Genomic DNA, 14,556 nt, shown 5'->3' with positions numbered 1-14,556 from the left:
ATATCTATCAATAGATTTGTAGACACTTATACGCGCAGAAGACGGTGATGATTGCGTCAATAAATGTTTATTCAAGGTTAAGCTTAGCACGCACTTAACTCTTCGCACTCCACCATTTGGAAACGTCTTCGGATAGACTTGAATCTATTTCCTCCGCAGCTGATGCTATACTTGCGTGGGCTAACATTTTGTGTTGGGATGTTTGCGTGAAAAAACATTCGCCGGATGTCGATGTTTTCGTTGCACAGCAGACTGCGCCGGCGTCATATCACGTTGTTGTAACTATGTATTTTTAGACTCCGGGACGAAACGCTAAAAAAGAGTACACTTGCAGAAATGCGAACATGTACAATATTTCAAGGTCGGCTCGGTTAGCTCTCATAGGAAATGTACAGCTAAAACCTATATCAGTCTATCCACTCTAAATATTTGTCTGACAAAACTTTCCATGAACAAATGATCGTTCATTTTTCGATGAGGACCCGCCGCATTACTGATGTCAAGGGAAATCCTGACAAATAATAAGTACTTCGTAACTCGTTTCAATACCATCTACGTGTTTATTTGCCAAGGAGCAATACAGACAACGTATCAATTATTCTTGAGCTAGCATAGCTTGTCGCTCATTTATAGTAGCTGAAATTCGAGAAGACCAAACCTCCTGTAAACACCAAAAAACGTTCAGCATTACATGTTTCCGGCATGAAATGCGTAAAAGCACCAGTATGCATCGTGAAAAGCTTCGCCTGTAGACGCGATATTCTGATCAAGCTCCTGATCCAATCGTTATTTGCTGGCCCTTGCTAGCTGTACGTACATTAGGCGCACGGCATGGACCAGAAACGCCACTGCCAATTATGAAGACACGGGTGCTGGTCACTGATATGACCTACTCAGAAAGTTACACAGTAATGAATGAGAGTAAGAATGGCAAACTTTTTCTCCCTTATCATGCATTCAGAGGATACGCCACGACAGTCATCAATTGCAATAGGAAAGCTAATCAATCCATCGTATTTATCGTGTGATAATCATCGATTCCTTTGATCTCTGCAGACAGCAGCGGTAAGGTTACAAATAAGGAGACTACCTCCATAGATTCTAAGCACAGTTTGCGCTGACATCCTCACCTCTTCGCAGCGATGCATGCATATCTGAGCATGCACGTATGTACTTATTCCAATAGAATTCTATGAATGACGCCAAATACGCCGAACTCAAGGAATATGCTGGAAAATTTCGACATTCAATGACAGATAAACATGGAATTCGGCAGCCGGCAGCAAAGCCTCAGGAAGACTTCTAAAAGGATACTGGGCCCTGTACGGTGAAATATGAAACTTTACAAACATGGCAGTTCCCTTGAAAACTCAAAGTCGAGAGCACGGTCTGCTTGCGTTGGAGCGTTCTGCGTATGTACCGTTGTTATGGGTCCGACCATAACCCACACGACCATTTGACGTAGAACTGTCTGGCGAGTCTTCTCTAGATTGCGAAGAAGTTCCGGAAGATACATGCTCTTCTTTCGCACTATGGGAAAACGATGTGTTTAATCCTGTAAATACGGCAAAATCGATGCATTTGTGTCAGGACTTGAGTAAGGGGTCATGAATGATATTATTACTGGATTGACGAGCTCACACATAATAAGACACCTGTCTAGTCTACGTCTCATGCTCCTTAAACGGAAACTATGGACATCCATACTTCGTTTACTCAGTTTCTTCTACAATTTCGATAACATGGCACTCATTCCATGCGGGAAACCTAAGCGCTACATAGATACATATGGAATCATCATTTTCAAGCACCTTTCAATCTGTTACATCTTGCTTATCAAGTCTCGAACACATATAAAGCTTTCAGACCGCAAGTCGCAATTTTGGATACATGTTGGGAAATTTATGGCGTTGCATCTTTGACTGGATGCTCTTTCTACTTTTGCAGGCTTTGATCAAGCAGTCCATTGGATGCAGAATTCTGAATCAAGGATGAGCGCACGACCCACTAGGCTGGCTGGAAGGGAACCTAGAGCTGAATCGCCTGTCTTCCCGCTTCCACTTAATTTGCGAGAACTTGGATCAATATGAATCAAAAGCTGTGATCAGATCAGTTTCAATTAGGTTTTAACTTTGTAGAAACCGATTTTTCAGGCAACTCAATACCAGGGTGGTTTTAAAGAAGTGCTTTTTCTTAACGAAATATCCTATGAATAGACGCTGCCACATATCGATGTTATCTGTTCTGCTAGAATATCTGACCTGGCGGGACAGGCATATCTGCGGGCCGATCAACCAGGTTTGCCGGCCTCCTAGTTTGCCGCTGCCCCTTCCAAAAAAGAAATGTAGAAAATGGACTTTATGCATGTTACTATCAGTAAGCCCGTGCGTGCTTTGTGTAAGCATTTGGTAAAGACATAGCGACAAAAACAAGGTTGGATGCAACAAGTGCTGATCAACACAGGCGGAGGACTCATTGTCCGGATATTGAAATCATCCGGGCAGGCAAAAATGAGAGCGAGTAATGCTCCTCAGTTGGAAAGTTTTCTTCCATGTTCGTTTCAGCAATTCAATGATTACTTTGTAGTAAAGAACACGTAATGACAGCAAGGACGGCATTCTTGTTGTTGATCGTTTGCCTATCCGCCATGCCGTGCATGGCACTCAATGTTCATGATCGCATAGCAAACCGTCTATCACTTCCAACCACATACACTGGCGATACCCCTTACAAAGGATATTCTTTTCGATCAAGCAATTTGACTCTTCCTCTCCGTATTCAGCGCGATATTGCAATGAACGTAACAATTGACCGACATCTTTGGCCAGCGTTGGATTTAAGCAATGCATATTTTGGTAACGATTATTCAGCACAACGACTCAGCGATGTTGAACAAGTCTTGTATATGGGATATCGGCGACTGGTCGTGGATATATACTGGGACTCGAAGAATAGAAATTGGCAGCTCTGTCCACAACCAATTACAACAAATATGTCATCTTTGACGGCATCGCTCCATACAAACTTGAACAACCGGACATCCTCCTCCTCCACCTCCACCACCACCACCTCAATAACGAATGAGACGACAACTACGCTATCTAATGTTCATAATGATTTTGTATTCCATAATGGAACTTTCGCCCTCAGCAGAGCAGAGTTGGATGATGTGCAACTCGATTCGGTCCGTTGCGCGCCGTGGTACAACTTTCGGCATTTTATGGATTCCGTTAACCATTTCTTGACGACGGCGGACTTGTCGAACGCGCCAGAAGAAACCGACCTCATATTTATCATACTAAATCTTCATCAACTTGACTCATCCTCCAATATCAATGGTAATGACACCGCATCAAGCATCAGTCGGACGATCAAGGAGGCTATTGTGAGCGCTGATAACAATGCGCCTCGGATATATACTCCAGCAAACTTGACAAGAGATCGACGCAATCTGACGGACTCGTTCGGAACAACAGGCATGCCTTACTATCAACCATCAATTGATCCTGAAACAGGCGCTCTTACCTCGAACACGGCGTGGCCACCATGGTATTATCTGATAGAACGCCGCGTTCAATTGCTCGTCGGGTTTGGCTACAACCATTTGCCCTTAAATACCAATTACAATGTTACAGACGATGCAGATATGATTTTTAATGCAACGGAACTCGGAGCAGGCTGGTACATGAACGAGGTGAATCTGACAGATATGCAGGCAATGCAGTGGTCTGACTGCGCACGACCTGGAAAGCATACTTTTATGCTACCGAGTGGCAATGAGACAGCCGTTTCGCAATCACATCCCCAGCCAGGAGACACATTGCTATCCTGGTCATGGGCAAACATGAACGATCACGTTTCAGCTTTTGATTATGATTCAACGCTGCAAGCTGTTCAATGCGGTTATTCGCCGTACTTTACGCAGAGAAACTACACTCAACCGAACGACACCTATTCAGCCAACGATACAAGGCACTTGGCAGATAACATCCTTGGTACAATCTGGTCCTGGGATGTCAACCAGCCAGAAGTCAAAAACACTCCTCAGTGTGCCATGATGCAGCAATGGAACGGACGTTGGCGCACTGGCGACTGCACGAAACTGCTCCGTGTTGCGTGTCGCCGCTACAACGATCCGAATAAATGGATGCTAACGTCGACCTTTGTCTCGTACGATCGAGCATTCGCCGTCTGTCCTGAAAACTATGTATTTGACTGCCCGAGGACATCCCAACAGAATTATATGTTATTCCGAGTCACCCAGCAGGATTTGCTTCAGAACGGACCAGAAACTGATGGATTTGATGATCCTTTGCATCACCTATTCTGGATCAATTTGAATTCTGCATCCGACAGCAATTGTTGGGTGGTTGGACTGTACGCTAGCTGCTGGTGGCTGAACGAGGCAAGTCATTCACGTACGCTGTCCTTTCCAAGAAGCGCTAACTTTCGATTTCCTTTGACAGAGTGGATTCCGATACCAGCAATTGATACAGACATCAGCCGTCGCAGGCGTTATTATCCTTATTCTTGTCGGTATATTTGCATGGATAAAATGTGCAAGATGGTGGCGATATCGTAAGACACAAAAACGTAAGCATTTTGTCAAGGAATTGCTAGCTCGACGCGAATATGTTACTGTGCCGGTATGTGCTTTTGTTATTAATACCATAATATGCATCGATTTTCTTTCTGACTTATTTTTACAGGCATAGTATAAGAGCATTACCGAAGCATTTTGTATATGTAGGCGCCATAGATTCTTATATATAATCTTTACAAGAAAAGATTTCCTGTAAATATGTAAGCACACTGCATTGTCATTTGCTGCTGCTGTTGCTGGTTGAAATATCCCTTTACTGTGGGTAGCAAAGGACAAGACAACTGAAGTTATGTAGTCATTCTGCATATTAAGAGACGATATGAGGCATGATCACTGCTACATAGGACTCTATAATGCTTAATATGTCCTCGAATACTGGACGTTTGTGTTCGCCAGCAGTGTGCTGGGTCATTGCCTGGCAACGCGTGAGACGTGACGGTGTTTCAATTTTTTTTCTTCTCAGTTCGTTGACCATCGTGTGCTGCATCCATCGTCTTTTTCCTTCACTGAATCCAGAAAGTGATGGTAAGTTGACACTTGCATTGCTGTGTAAGTTTGCTTCCTTTCTTAACTTGTTGCTCTTGTAACAATAGGACCGCTCACCTTCTAGAGAAGCTTCGCCACCCCGTGACGACGATCGTGAGGCTAAACGCTCGCGTTCCAGATCGTATGAACGTAAACGAGACTCCCCTGCTCGTTACGATCGGTCTGCGTCACGCTCGCCTGCGCCTGTACGTTCGCGCTCTCGTTCGCGTTCCCGCACTCCTGTGCGCCGTGGACGCAGCTATTCTCGCTCACCGTCACCGCGTCGCCGTCGCCGGTCTCCTTCTTACTCTAGGTCTCCGAGCCGCGACCGTTACAGAAGCCGATATTCCAGAAGAAGGTAAGATGTCAAAGACCACCTTTGTTGTTTTCTTCCCTTTCTTCCTTCCCTATTCCCCGCACTCCCTATCGCTCTTTCTTTGACATGACGCTTGTTGACCACCTTGGCTCTGGCTTATTCAAAAGCTTTGACAAGAGCTTCGCAAGCAAGTGAAGAGAAAAACAAATGTGATCAAGTGTGATGTATTATATGTGAAAAGAAAGAGTGAAGCTGGTCAAGAGAGAAGAAAAAATTAGCAAGGTCCTCTTCCTTGGCAAGAATCAAATCCTATTCCCATCCCTCTCTCCTTCTTTTGTTGCTCTCAAGAAGAATTTGTCTGTCTGACTCGCAAACCCTGTAACAGTCCTTCTCCTCGCCGTCGTCGCTCGCCCACCCCTCCTCGTCGCAGATATTCGTCGCGCTCATTGGAAAGACGTCAGGAGTAAGTTTTCAAGTCAATTGCAAATACTACACAAAAGAGAATCTATTGCTCACTAGCGATCGCAAAAATGTAGGAGAAAGAGAAAGGATTTCCACGGTACGAGAGATGCGCCTGAGAAATCAAACATTCTGGGCGTGTTTGGTCTTAGCACAGACACACGCGAATTGGACTTGGAAGACATCTTTTCAAAATATGGCAAGTTGGAGAAAGTGACAGTCGTATACGACCACAGAGTAAGTGACTGGTCAAGATTGTCCAAATACTATTCAACGATTCTTAAATATTTTCTGTTAGCACAAGCGTTCCCGAGGTTTCGGATTTGTCTACTATGAGAACGAAGACGATGCTGCTCGTGCCAGGGAGGAGACGAACGGCATGGTAAGTTTGGGAATAATGCATGCACGCGGGGTATTTATGCATATTTACTCATCTGTAAAACTCTTTCAGGAAATTGACCGCCGTAAGGTCCGTGTTGATTATTCCGTTACTCATCGTCCTCATACTCCTACGCCTGGCGAATACATGGGTGAGAAGCGTCGCTACGGTCGTGGCCGCTCTTTCCGCGATCGTGACCGTGGTTACCGACGTCGTAGCCGTTCTCGGTCGCCTTATTATAGCCGTAGACGGTATAGATCTCGATCCCGTAGCATCAGCCGTACCCGCAGCCGCAGTCGCAGCTGAATTAATTGGTAGTGGATAAATTAGTCTACCTTGACTCTTGTAGTGGTTGAAGAAAAATGTTGTTGCAGTGGAAGCATTAAAAGAAAATTAAGCATTTTGGGAACAGTCAATAAATGTTTCGTTTCTCTGCAGCCAATCAGAAAATCGAGTGTCTCGAAGCCACCTAGGAAAGACTGGGACACTTTTTTTTGGAACTTCCGGCTTGCGCTTTTGACAGGCACACCTCTTTTTCCAATGTCGTCGTCCGAGCTTAATTCGCTGGTCTACAAGTACTTGAAGTCGCAAGGTTTTGAAGAGGCTGCAGCCAATTTAAAGAGCAAGGCACCTAGTGTATGTAGAGTTTGATCTATAGTGTGGAACTTGGTGAACAATGTCTGACATTGATTTTTCTTTACAGGTGGATGCTGAAACTGTGGACGATGCTTCTTTGAGTGATATTTTTGAGAACTACAAGAAGAGGTAGAGTGTAAAAGGGAGCCAAGTCTGGATGTTTTGGCAAGTGACTAATAATAATGTGCGTAACAGCCGCGATGAAATGGATGTGGACGACAAGGACGAATCTGCTAGCTCTAGCTCCAGCTCGTCGTCTGAATCTTCTGATAGTTCGTCGTCCTCGAGCGAGTCTGAATCTTCAAGCAGTGAATCCGAAGCGGAGGACAAGGACGAAACCATGAAGGTTGCTTCCTCTTCTTCCGAGAGCTCCAGCGAATCTGAAGAAAGCAGCAGCGAAGAAGAGGAAGTAGAAGAAGGAAAGGAGGAGAAGAAAGGAGAAGAAAAGAAGGAAGCATCCTCCAGCAGCTCCTCGTCCAGCGAATCCGAATCTGAATCCTCCAGCAGCAGCTCCAGTGAGTCTGAAGAAGATAGCAGCGATGAAAAAGACCAAGGAAAGGAGGAGAAGAAGGAAGAAGCAGAAGAAAAGGCAGCATCCTCCAGCAGCTCTTCTTCCAGTGGATCCGAGTCGGAATCTTCTAGCAGCAGCTCCAGCGAGTCTGAGGAAAGCAGCGATGAAGAAGAAAATGAAGGAAAGGAGGAGAAGAAGAAGGAAGAAGCAGAAGAAAAGGAAGCATCTTCCAGCAGCTCTTCCTCCAGCGAATCCGAGTCCGAGTCTTCATCCAGCAGCAGCAGTGAATCTGAGGATAGTGACGAGGAAGAGGAAGAAAAGAAGAAGGCATCATCTTCCAGCTCCAGTAAATCCGAAAGCGAGTCCGAAGAAGAAGACAACACCAAGGAGGAAGCAAAGTCCAAGGAAGCATCTTCTGAGGAGTCTTCCAGCAGCGACTCTTCTAGCAGTGAATCCGAATCAGACTCAAGTTCTGGCAGTGAGAGTGAGTCCGAGTCCGAATCTGAAGACGAAGGCGAAAGCGAAAAAGCAAAGGATACCAAGATGGAAGAAGACAAGGAAGAATCATCCTCTTCCTCGGAGAGCGAGTCAGAAAAGGAAGAAAAGGAGGAGGAATCTTCCAGCGAATCTTCATCTGAATCTTCCAGCAGCGAATCCGAGTCTGATTCTGAGGACGAAGAAGATGACGATGTGAAAGAGAAGAAGGAAGAAGCAAAGAACACCGAGTCCTCGAGCGACGACGATTCATCCTCTGATGACAGTAGCAGCAGCAGCAGTAGCAGCGAATCCGAGTCTGAAGACGAGGCTGAAAAGGAGGAGAACAAGGATGTAGAAATGAAGGACTCTTCTTCTGACAGCAGCGACGAAGAAGAGAAGAACAATAAGGAAAATGAGAGCGAGAACACGACCGCCGTTGCCGGAAACAAGCGTAAAGCGGACCAAGTCGAAGCAGAGAACCCTCCTGCTAAAAGGTAGATAGAAATTGCCCTATTTAGTGCCATAGACCCGCATATATTTACCTACCAACCCCTATATACTAGGAAAAACAATGTATGTCTTTGAGACTGATTTCTGCTGACGGATGACGTTGAGGAAAGAGAGAAGATATGCCTAACCCTTTTATCATTTCTTTAATTTAGGAACGCAAGCCTGGTACTCCATTCCAACGAGTGAGACCCGAAGAAGTGGAATTTCTCGACGAACGCCTGAAAGATAACTCGTACATTGCCAAGGGTGGTTCTGACGAGAAATCATATGGATGGAAAGCTCATCAAGATCTTATCAAAGTGCGTGGCGACAGATTCAGGGCTGAGAAGAATAAGAAGAAGAAGGGATCTTACCGTGGTGGCCGCATTTCATTTGAATCTCACAGCATCAAGTTCGAATAATTCTATTACTAGATACTTTGTTATCCATTTCTCAGCATCTCACTGTTACGTTGATTTGTTTCTTCCAAACAGCCTATATCTCCTTTTCACTTTATGCTTTATTCTGTTTGCATTCAAAAATCATTCTTACACACATTTTCTTCCACTGATGTTACAAACAACAAACACAAATACACCTTCTTTTTTATTTTGCGTATTACACGTTTTATATGTTTGCGACAACTTGACTCTATGCCTGGGAAGTTTGTGACAGCCAATCCTGCAAAGGCATTATCGATGGATGGTCATTGATGGGACCGCGCAGCGCCGCGTCAAAGTCAATGGCACCGATGCGTGACAAAAAGTCGGGTCCAAGCGGGAGCTGCAGCACCTTCTGTTGTAGTTGATCTCGATGCTTCTCAGCGACGGTTGCTGAGGAACGTATTCTGTTCAGGCTAGCATCCCATTCGACGTCGTCCCTGATCATATCTTCTAGAAATTGGGTGCGTCTAGAGAGTGCAGAGTTGGCATACAATGATCCGTGCATGATTTGCAGGATTTCTTCGTATCGAGATTTAAACTCTGGCACAAGCATTATTTGATGGAACAATGGGCGATTAGCCTCGTGCTCTAGCAAAGCGAAACGGTCCAAGGAGGTGTTGCTTGCAAGTGGAACCATCGTGTTGCCCATCGTCTGGTCCAAGTCTGCCGACATCCACGTGAATCTTCCACTTCCAGGGTCGTGGTACACAAAGTAATTGTGGGCTGCACCCAAGTATCCGTCGACGTGGCCCATCAGTACCTCGAGAGCCATGCTACGTAGATAGTTAGTCTCGGTATAATGGGCTTTTAATCTCTTTTCTTTCACTTTACTTTTTCAAAAACATATCAACGTTGAATCGGCGCTCCCATTCATCTTTTCCTGCAGCTGCACCTTGCTCGTTCACAAATTTGAGAAAATCAATAAACTTCTCGAGACCACTGTCATCTTTGGAAGCTTCCTGTTGTAATTTGTAAAGCGACGCGTTGCCAACCTTGTAGTTATCAGGCTCCGGACCACGATATTCCAAATTGGCGCCATGTCTGAGTGCCTCCGGTGCCATAGGATTTTCAGGCATATTACCTTGTACAAGCATGCCGTGCTTGTACTTCTTTTCTCCTTTTCCAAACGTATTCTTCAAGAATGGGTTCTTGTAGTTATCGACAAGCAGATACAATCCGTGCGGCTCATTGTTGATAAAGAGTCTAGAAACAGCCAAAGAAAAAAGGATAGATGAGCATACATACTCGTATGTACTTAATCCGTTCTTTTCTGCTTAAAAAAGCCTGATTAAATACCGCACGTAGGAGGCTCTCGATGCGGGCAGCCCAGCTGCCTCCAGAACATCGTAGTAGAGCTTTTCTCGCATAAAGCTGGGATCTGTAGCGCATGCACGAAGCTTGAACTTGCGATATCCGCCGAGGTTATCATCTTTACCTAGATGAAAATTGAAAGAAAACTTTGGAAACAGGCGCGATGTCTGTCCACTCAATTCAAATTTCACGTCTTCATATTGCTGCATATCGGTAGCTGTGATATGTGACATGTTGGCTGTGATTGCAAAATCCTCCAGGTAATTTTCGTAGAGTTCCTTCAAGTCATCGTCTGGAGCTCTGACGTGGATAGTGGGTATCTCGTATCCGGGATGCACTGCAGATGTATCGAGTCGGTCGATTGGATCGCCAAACATTGGAATTGGTTGGTCGACTGTTTCGTCAAAAAGAGTACGTTTACGACCGTAGAACTCATGCAGTGTTGTCGATGCCGGTTCTCGAAATTCCGGTTCTTGCTGCAAAACAGTGCCGTTGCTGTGCATTGCAAGGTACCGATAAGGCTTCGATGAAGGCGCAGTTCCTGTATGGAGCAAAGGATCCAATTCTGATCGTTCCAGCATATATATGTTCTGATCACTTTGCAGCTGCACAGCCATTCCAACGTCGTTGCCAACAGCGTGGATGACTTTGTATGCAATGTCTGCACAGCAGACAGATGAAAACATCCCTAAGCAGCCCAGTACGCAGGCTTTTTTTTGCATTGTGCATTGGTAAATATCATCCAACTTGTTCCTATAACACCACGTTGCATAAGCTTTTACCTTGAAAAGAGTAGTTCCGCATTAAGCGTTAGGAATGGAGAGAGAAAAGATAGAGAAGTGGGACACAGAGGAAGAAGAAAAACGGAAGACAACAAAATTTCCTAACCGAAGGGATTTGTTGATCCAGCAACAGTATGTTTATTGTGCGCAACATCAATTAAAACATACGGAACTCGTTGTTACTCCATTCTGGTCTATCTGCAAGGCGCACGGACCCAAACGACTCGTTGTTGTTCGCTATATTTACTGTACTACGTTTGACAGGTCGGCTGCCGCGGAAACCATTGCCGGCTGATGGTGCTGACATTGTTTCACGTAATTTAGGAGATGCAGGTCGTTCAATCGAAACACTGGTCAAAGGATAAGAATCGTCTTCACGTTCGGGAGCGAGAGCAAACGAAGGAGGGATTTTGAGCGAGACGTCGAGATATTCCTCATTGTTGCCGCCGCTGGGATGCTGATTTCCTTTTTCGTCACTGTAGGGATAACGGATAGTCTGTACAGCGGTCAAAGCATTAATAAAACAAATGAACACTGTCAATAAATAAATACAGTCCAGTTCTCTACTTGCCATGCCGCAGTGCTCGCAAAAGGCTCGATTAGGCAAATGGGTGTAATCAACACGCAATGCTTCAACAAGCAACGTGGATTCCGCCAGTGACAAATAAACGGTTAATGCCTATTGGTGATGTGATCAGTTCCAATGATGACAATTTGTCGTAAGGCGCTGGCACATACATCAGATCGATTACCGAGAAAGGTCGTAACTTTTAGTAGATTCATGGCAAGGTTGAATATAAAGGTGAGAATGAAGCATATTAGTGACTTTCTTGCGAGATATTCGATAAGTCGGTTCTTGCGGGTCATGACGCTATTTGATGAAAGGATATGGATGTATAGTCTAAAGTTATTTTTAGTCCATGCAATTGAGTAACCAGTGGGTTAATTTTACGACAATCAACCGATTTGGAGCAATTTTTACTTGCCTTCGCACAAACATGCCACTGAGGAATAGGTTAGCAAGCACATCACTGATGAAGTTGAGGATGATGACGCCATTGCCCCTGGAAGCAAAAAGAGCAACATGCATGAGTACCTCGTGTTTACGTCGGATGCGTTTCAGTGTACTTTACCACTCCGCCCAGCATGTGCCACCAATGGCGATGGGTTTCTCCATTACTTGTCTTTGCAGCGGGACATACGCAAGCTCGAAAGGCCAATCTGCGAACCGCACAATGATCAGGAAGAGGCCGACGATCTTGACCCACAAGGCATGGTAGCTTGTCTCGAGGATCAGAAGGCGCATAAACATTACAACATAGAATAATACATAATCTGGGCGCGGAATTACATGAGTCTATTGGACAGCGGCGCTCTTTTCAAAGGACGAGGATTTACCGAGATGGAACAGTCTAAACATTTGTGTATTTAGCAACAATGAATTTCCAAATATCTTCGCGCTGAAATGATACTTTACGATACTAGTAGGGGATAATATGCACATGTTTGAATCTCAAAGAGAGGTATAAGACCATACAAAAATTTGTGTATAAAGAACACGACGACCTGCGCCATGTTGACAAGATGGCTTTATACAGGCGTATCAGCCCTGAAATATCGAATGTATATTTTCCTCAAGCTAAGACTTACATTCTACCGCGGGTTCGCTGGTACTGCCGTAAACACACAACAAAGTTGCGTACGCTGACAAGTACCGCCACCCACATGCCAATCATGTTGACACGGTCAATGACCCGTTCTCCGTATGGCGTGAGCTGAATCATCAGGCGGTACTTGCCCTGTCTCCAACTATAAGGCGATGATGAAGGTTTATAAAGTGGGGAAGAACAAGGAGAAAATGAAGTGGGGCTTCAAATTTTTTAATCTAGTTCGCTGAGTGTACTACTCGAAAAGGTCAACACACGTCTGCATTGAATAAGATCACATTTTTCCTGGAGGGCCAATTGGATCAAGGTTTGTTGACAAGAAAGAATCTTTTTTCTTTTCCATTTCTTTCCGTTTATTTCATATTCGTGGAAAGAGCTCTAATGGATAGTAGCTATAAACGAATGACCTGGGCGGGCTCATAGCATTACGCCGCCAAATACAGCCTACCCCTCAATTCTGAAGCTGGACAAATCGCAGCAAAAGCTCATAAATTCGAGTACAGACACTGGGTGATTCGATAGATACTGAAATTCCGGACGGGAAACGGCGTCCCGCCCACTCACGTCTGCGAATGGCAATGACCTGCAGATCGGGACCAGGCCCGAGTGACCCAAAAAAAAGGGACGAATCTGAGTCAGGTCAGTCAGTCCTAACATTTTGCTCGAAAGCAGGAACATAGACATTATGCATAGCGTTTTGCTGGAATGGATCCGTCTCTTGCTTTTAACTCGAGACAGAGTAAAGAATGATTTGCAATGCCCGAGCCAAGAAGGGGCGTCTGACGGACGATTTCTGCAAGCGAGCTGAATTCATCCCTAACACATATGTATAACTTTGGATACAACCGGTAGTCGTTAGGATATCATCCCCAGCATGTTTTCTTAGCAAGATTTAGCATACTCTACATGTGCAAAGTGCAGATGGGACAAAACTGAAGCTTTAGGAATCATGGTAGTCCTTAGACGGTTACATCACATACAAGTAGATCGCACAGTCACGTTGCTGGCTGTAGACAAAAAGTTGTTCTGTGCTACATTCTGCATTAGCATCAGCTCTGTCGGTGTCGAAGGTGCGCCGTGTACATAGTCCGTTGTGGAGATCTCCGCGCATCCTGGCAGACAAGCTCAAGAGAACTTGTGAATGCACAGGTTTCAAACTCTAGCGGGAGATTTCCTCTGCCATTGAATTGTACCCAGTAGAGCGTGCGTATATTTCGAATGATCGATATCAAGCACAGAAAATGGCTACAGGAATGCTACCACAGGAGTTCACAAGTTAAACTTCGGTTTTTCCATAGTACATAACAAATTATCGCAGATCGTCGCTACTTTCCATGATGTTGTAAGACTCTCACAAATGTTCACGAAAATCAGCAGCGAAGCTATCCATGGTGATTGACCATCGACTAATAAATCCAAGATACCATCCAAGCATAAATGGAATTGCTGAGAAAATGCGTGTATACTGTCAATAGCGTAATCAACAAGTGAGTCAACGGTGCAAAACACGCATGGGACTTGTATGTACCTAGCAACCAAAAGCAAGTACGCATCTTTTCATCGTTCGCTGGCGAACCAGCTGACTTTCAAGACCTCGAGGCTGCACCATCTATGTACCGATGTCAAAGAACAAGAGAAGGCATTCAGGATCGCATCGAACGTATGGACAAAGTCGTCTTCTCCCCATTTGTTAACGCATATGTAGGTACATCTGTGTTGACAGGCTTCAGCCGTTCCCTTTTACTGAACGCTGGTCATGTCGAAGGCAAAAGCATTTTCAAGGCAGGCTGCTTCGGTTTTCCCTGTTTCCTTTTGATTTCCTTTCTTCTTTTTACACATGTATGAAGCTTATTTTGTAGCATTAATGTTTTATCTTTCCATGCACGTAATAAATGGGAGCTCGCACCAAATACGGCTCTACGGAATGTAGGGCGATGCTTTATAGAATCCGTTATATT

The 14,556-nt window shown here is 44.8% G+C and overlaps 6 protein-coding genes across 6 annotated transcripts; 3 read left to right on the top strand and 3 right to left on the bottom strand.

Annotated features, from left to right (window-relative positions):
* Window positions 1–623: 623 nt before the first annotated feature.
* On the bottom strand, window positions 624–1,516 carry VTP01DRAFT_3875 (uncharacterized protein; the record flags this gene model as incomplete). Its single annotated transcript, XM_069382494.1, has 3 exons — window positions 624–746; window positions 818–879; window positions 1,351–1,516. 3 exons carry the CDS (start codon window positions 1,514–1,516, stop codon window positions 624–626), a joined length of 351 nt encoding a protein of 116 aa, XP_069235809.1.
* A 1,083-nt stretch (window positions 1,517–2,599) lies between these two features.
* Window positions 2,600–4,715, top strand: VTP01DRAFT_3874 (uncharacterized protein; the record flags this gene model as incomplete). Its single annotated transcript, XM_069382493.1, has 3 exons — window positions 2,600–4,405; window positions 4,467–4,646; window positions 4,710–4,715. 3 exons carry the CDS (start codon window positions 2,600–2,602, stop codon window positions 4,713–4,715), a joined length of 1,992 nt encoding a protein of 663 aa, XP_069235808.1.
* Window positions 4,716–5,125: 410 nt separating this feature from the next.
* Window positions 5,126–6,588, top strand: VTP01DRAFT_3873 (uncharacterized protein; the record flags this gene model as incomplete). Its single annotated transcript, XM_069382492.1, has 6 exons — window positions 5,126–5,128; window positions 5,197–5,486; window positions 5,830–5,907; window positions 5,981–6,140; window positions 6,202–6,285; window positions 6,355–6,588. 6 exons carry the CDS (start codon window positions 5,126–5,128, stop codon window positions 6,586–6,588), a joined length of 849 nt encoding a protein of 282 aa, XP_069235807.1.
* Window positions 6,589–6,822: 234 nt separating this feature from the next.
* On the top strand, window positions 6,823–8,817 carry VTP01DRAFT_3872 (uncharacterized protein; the record flags this gene model as incomplete). The annotated part of the gene is made up of 5 exons (XM_069382491.1): window positions 6,823–6,918; window positions 6,986–7,047; window positions 7,114–8,400; window positions 8,470–8,479; window positions 8,569–8,817. The coding sequence occupies 5 exons, from the start codon at window positions 6,823–6,825 to the stop codon at window positions 8,815–8,817; spliced, it is 1,704 nt and encodes a 567-aa protein (XP_069235806.1).
* Window positions 8,818–9,046: 229 nt separating this feature from the next.
* On the bottom strand, window positions 9,047–10,835 carry VTP01DRAFT_3871 (uncharacterized protein; the record flags this gene model as incomplete). The annotated part of the gene is made up of 3 exons (XM_069382490.1): window positions 9,047–9,611; window positions 9,670–10,041; window positions 10,135–10,835. The coding sequence occupies 3 exons, from the start codon at window positions 10,833–10,835 to the stop codon at window positions 9,047–9,049; spliced, it is 1,638 nt and encodes a 545-aa protein (XP_069235805.1).
* Window positions 10,836–11,088: 253 nt separating this feature from the next.
* Window positions 11,089–12,715, bottom strand: VTP01DRAFT_3870 (uncharacterized protein; the record flags this gene model as incomplete). Its single annotated transcript, XM_069382489.1, has 8 exons — window positions 11,089–11,427; window positions 11,503–11,610; window positions 11,670–11,832; window positions 11,918–11,995; window positions 12,065–12,266; window positions 12,330–12,343; window positions 12,409–12,519; window positions 12,582–12,715. 8 exons carry the CDS (start codon window positions 12,713–12,715, stop codon window positions 11,089–11,091), a joined length of 1,149 nt encoding a protein of 382 aa, XP_069235804.1.
* Window positions 12,716–14,556: the final 1,841 nt, after the last annotated feature.

The sequence above is a fragment of the Rhizomucor pusillus genome (genome assembly GCF_041956525.1).
Source record: "Rhizomucor pusillus strain CBS 183.67 unplaced genomic scaffold VTP01scaffold_19, whole genome shotgun sequence".
NCBI lineage: Eukaryota > Fungi > Mucoromycota > Mucoromycetes > Mucorales > Lichtheimiaceae > Rhizomucor > Rhizomucor pusillus.
This window is presented reverse-complemented; position numbering and strand designations above follow the sequence as displayed.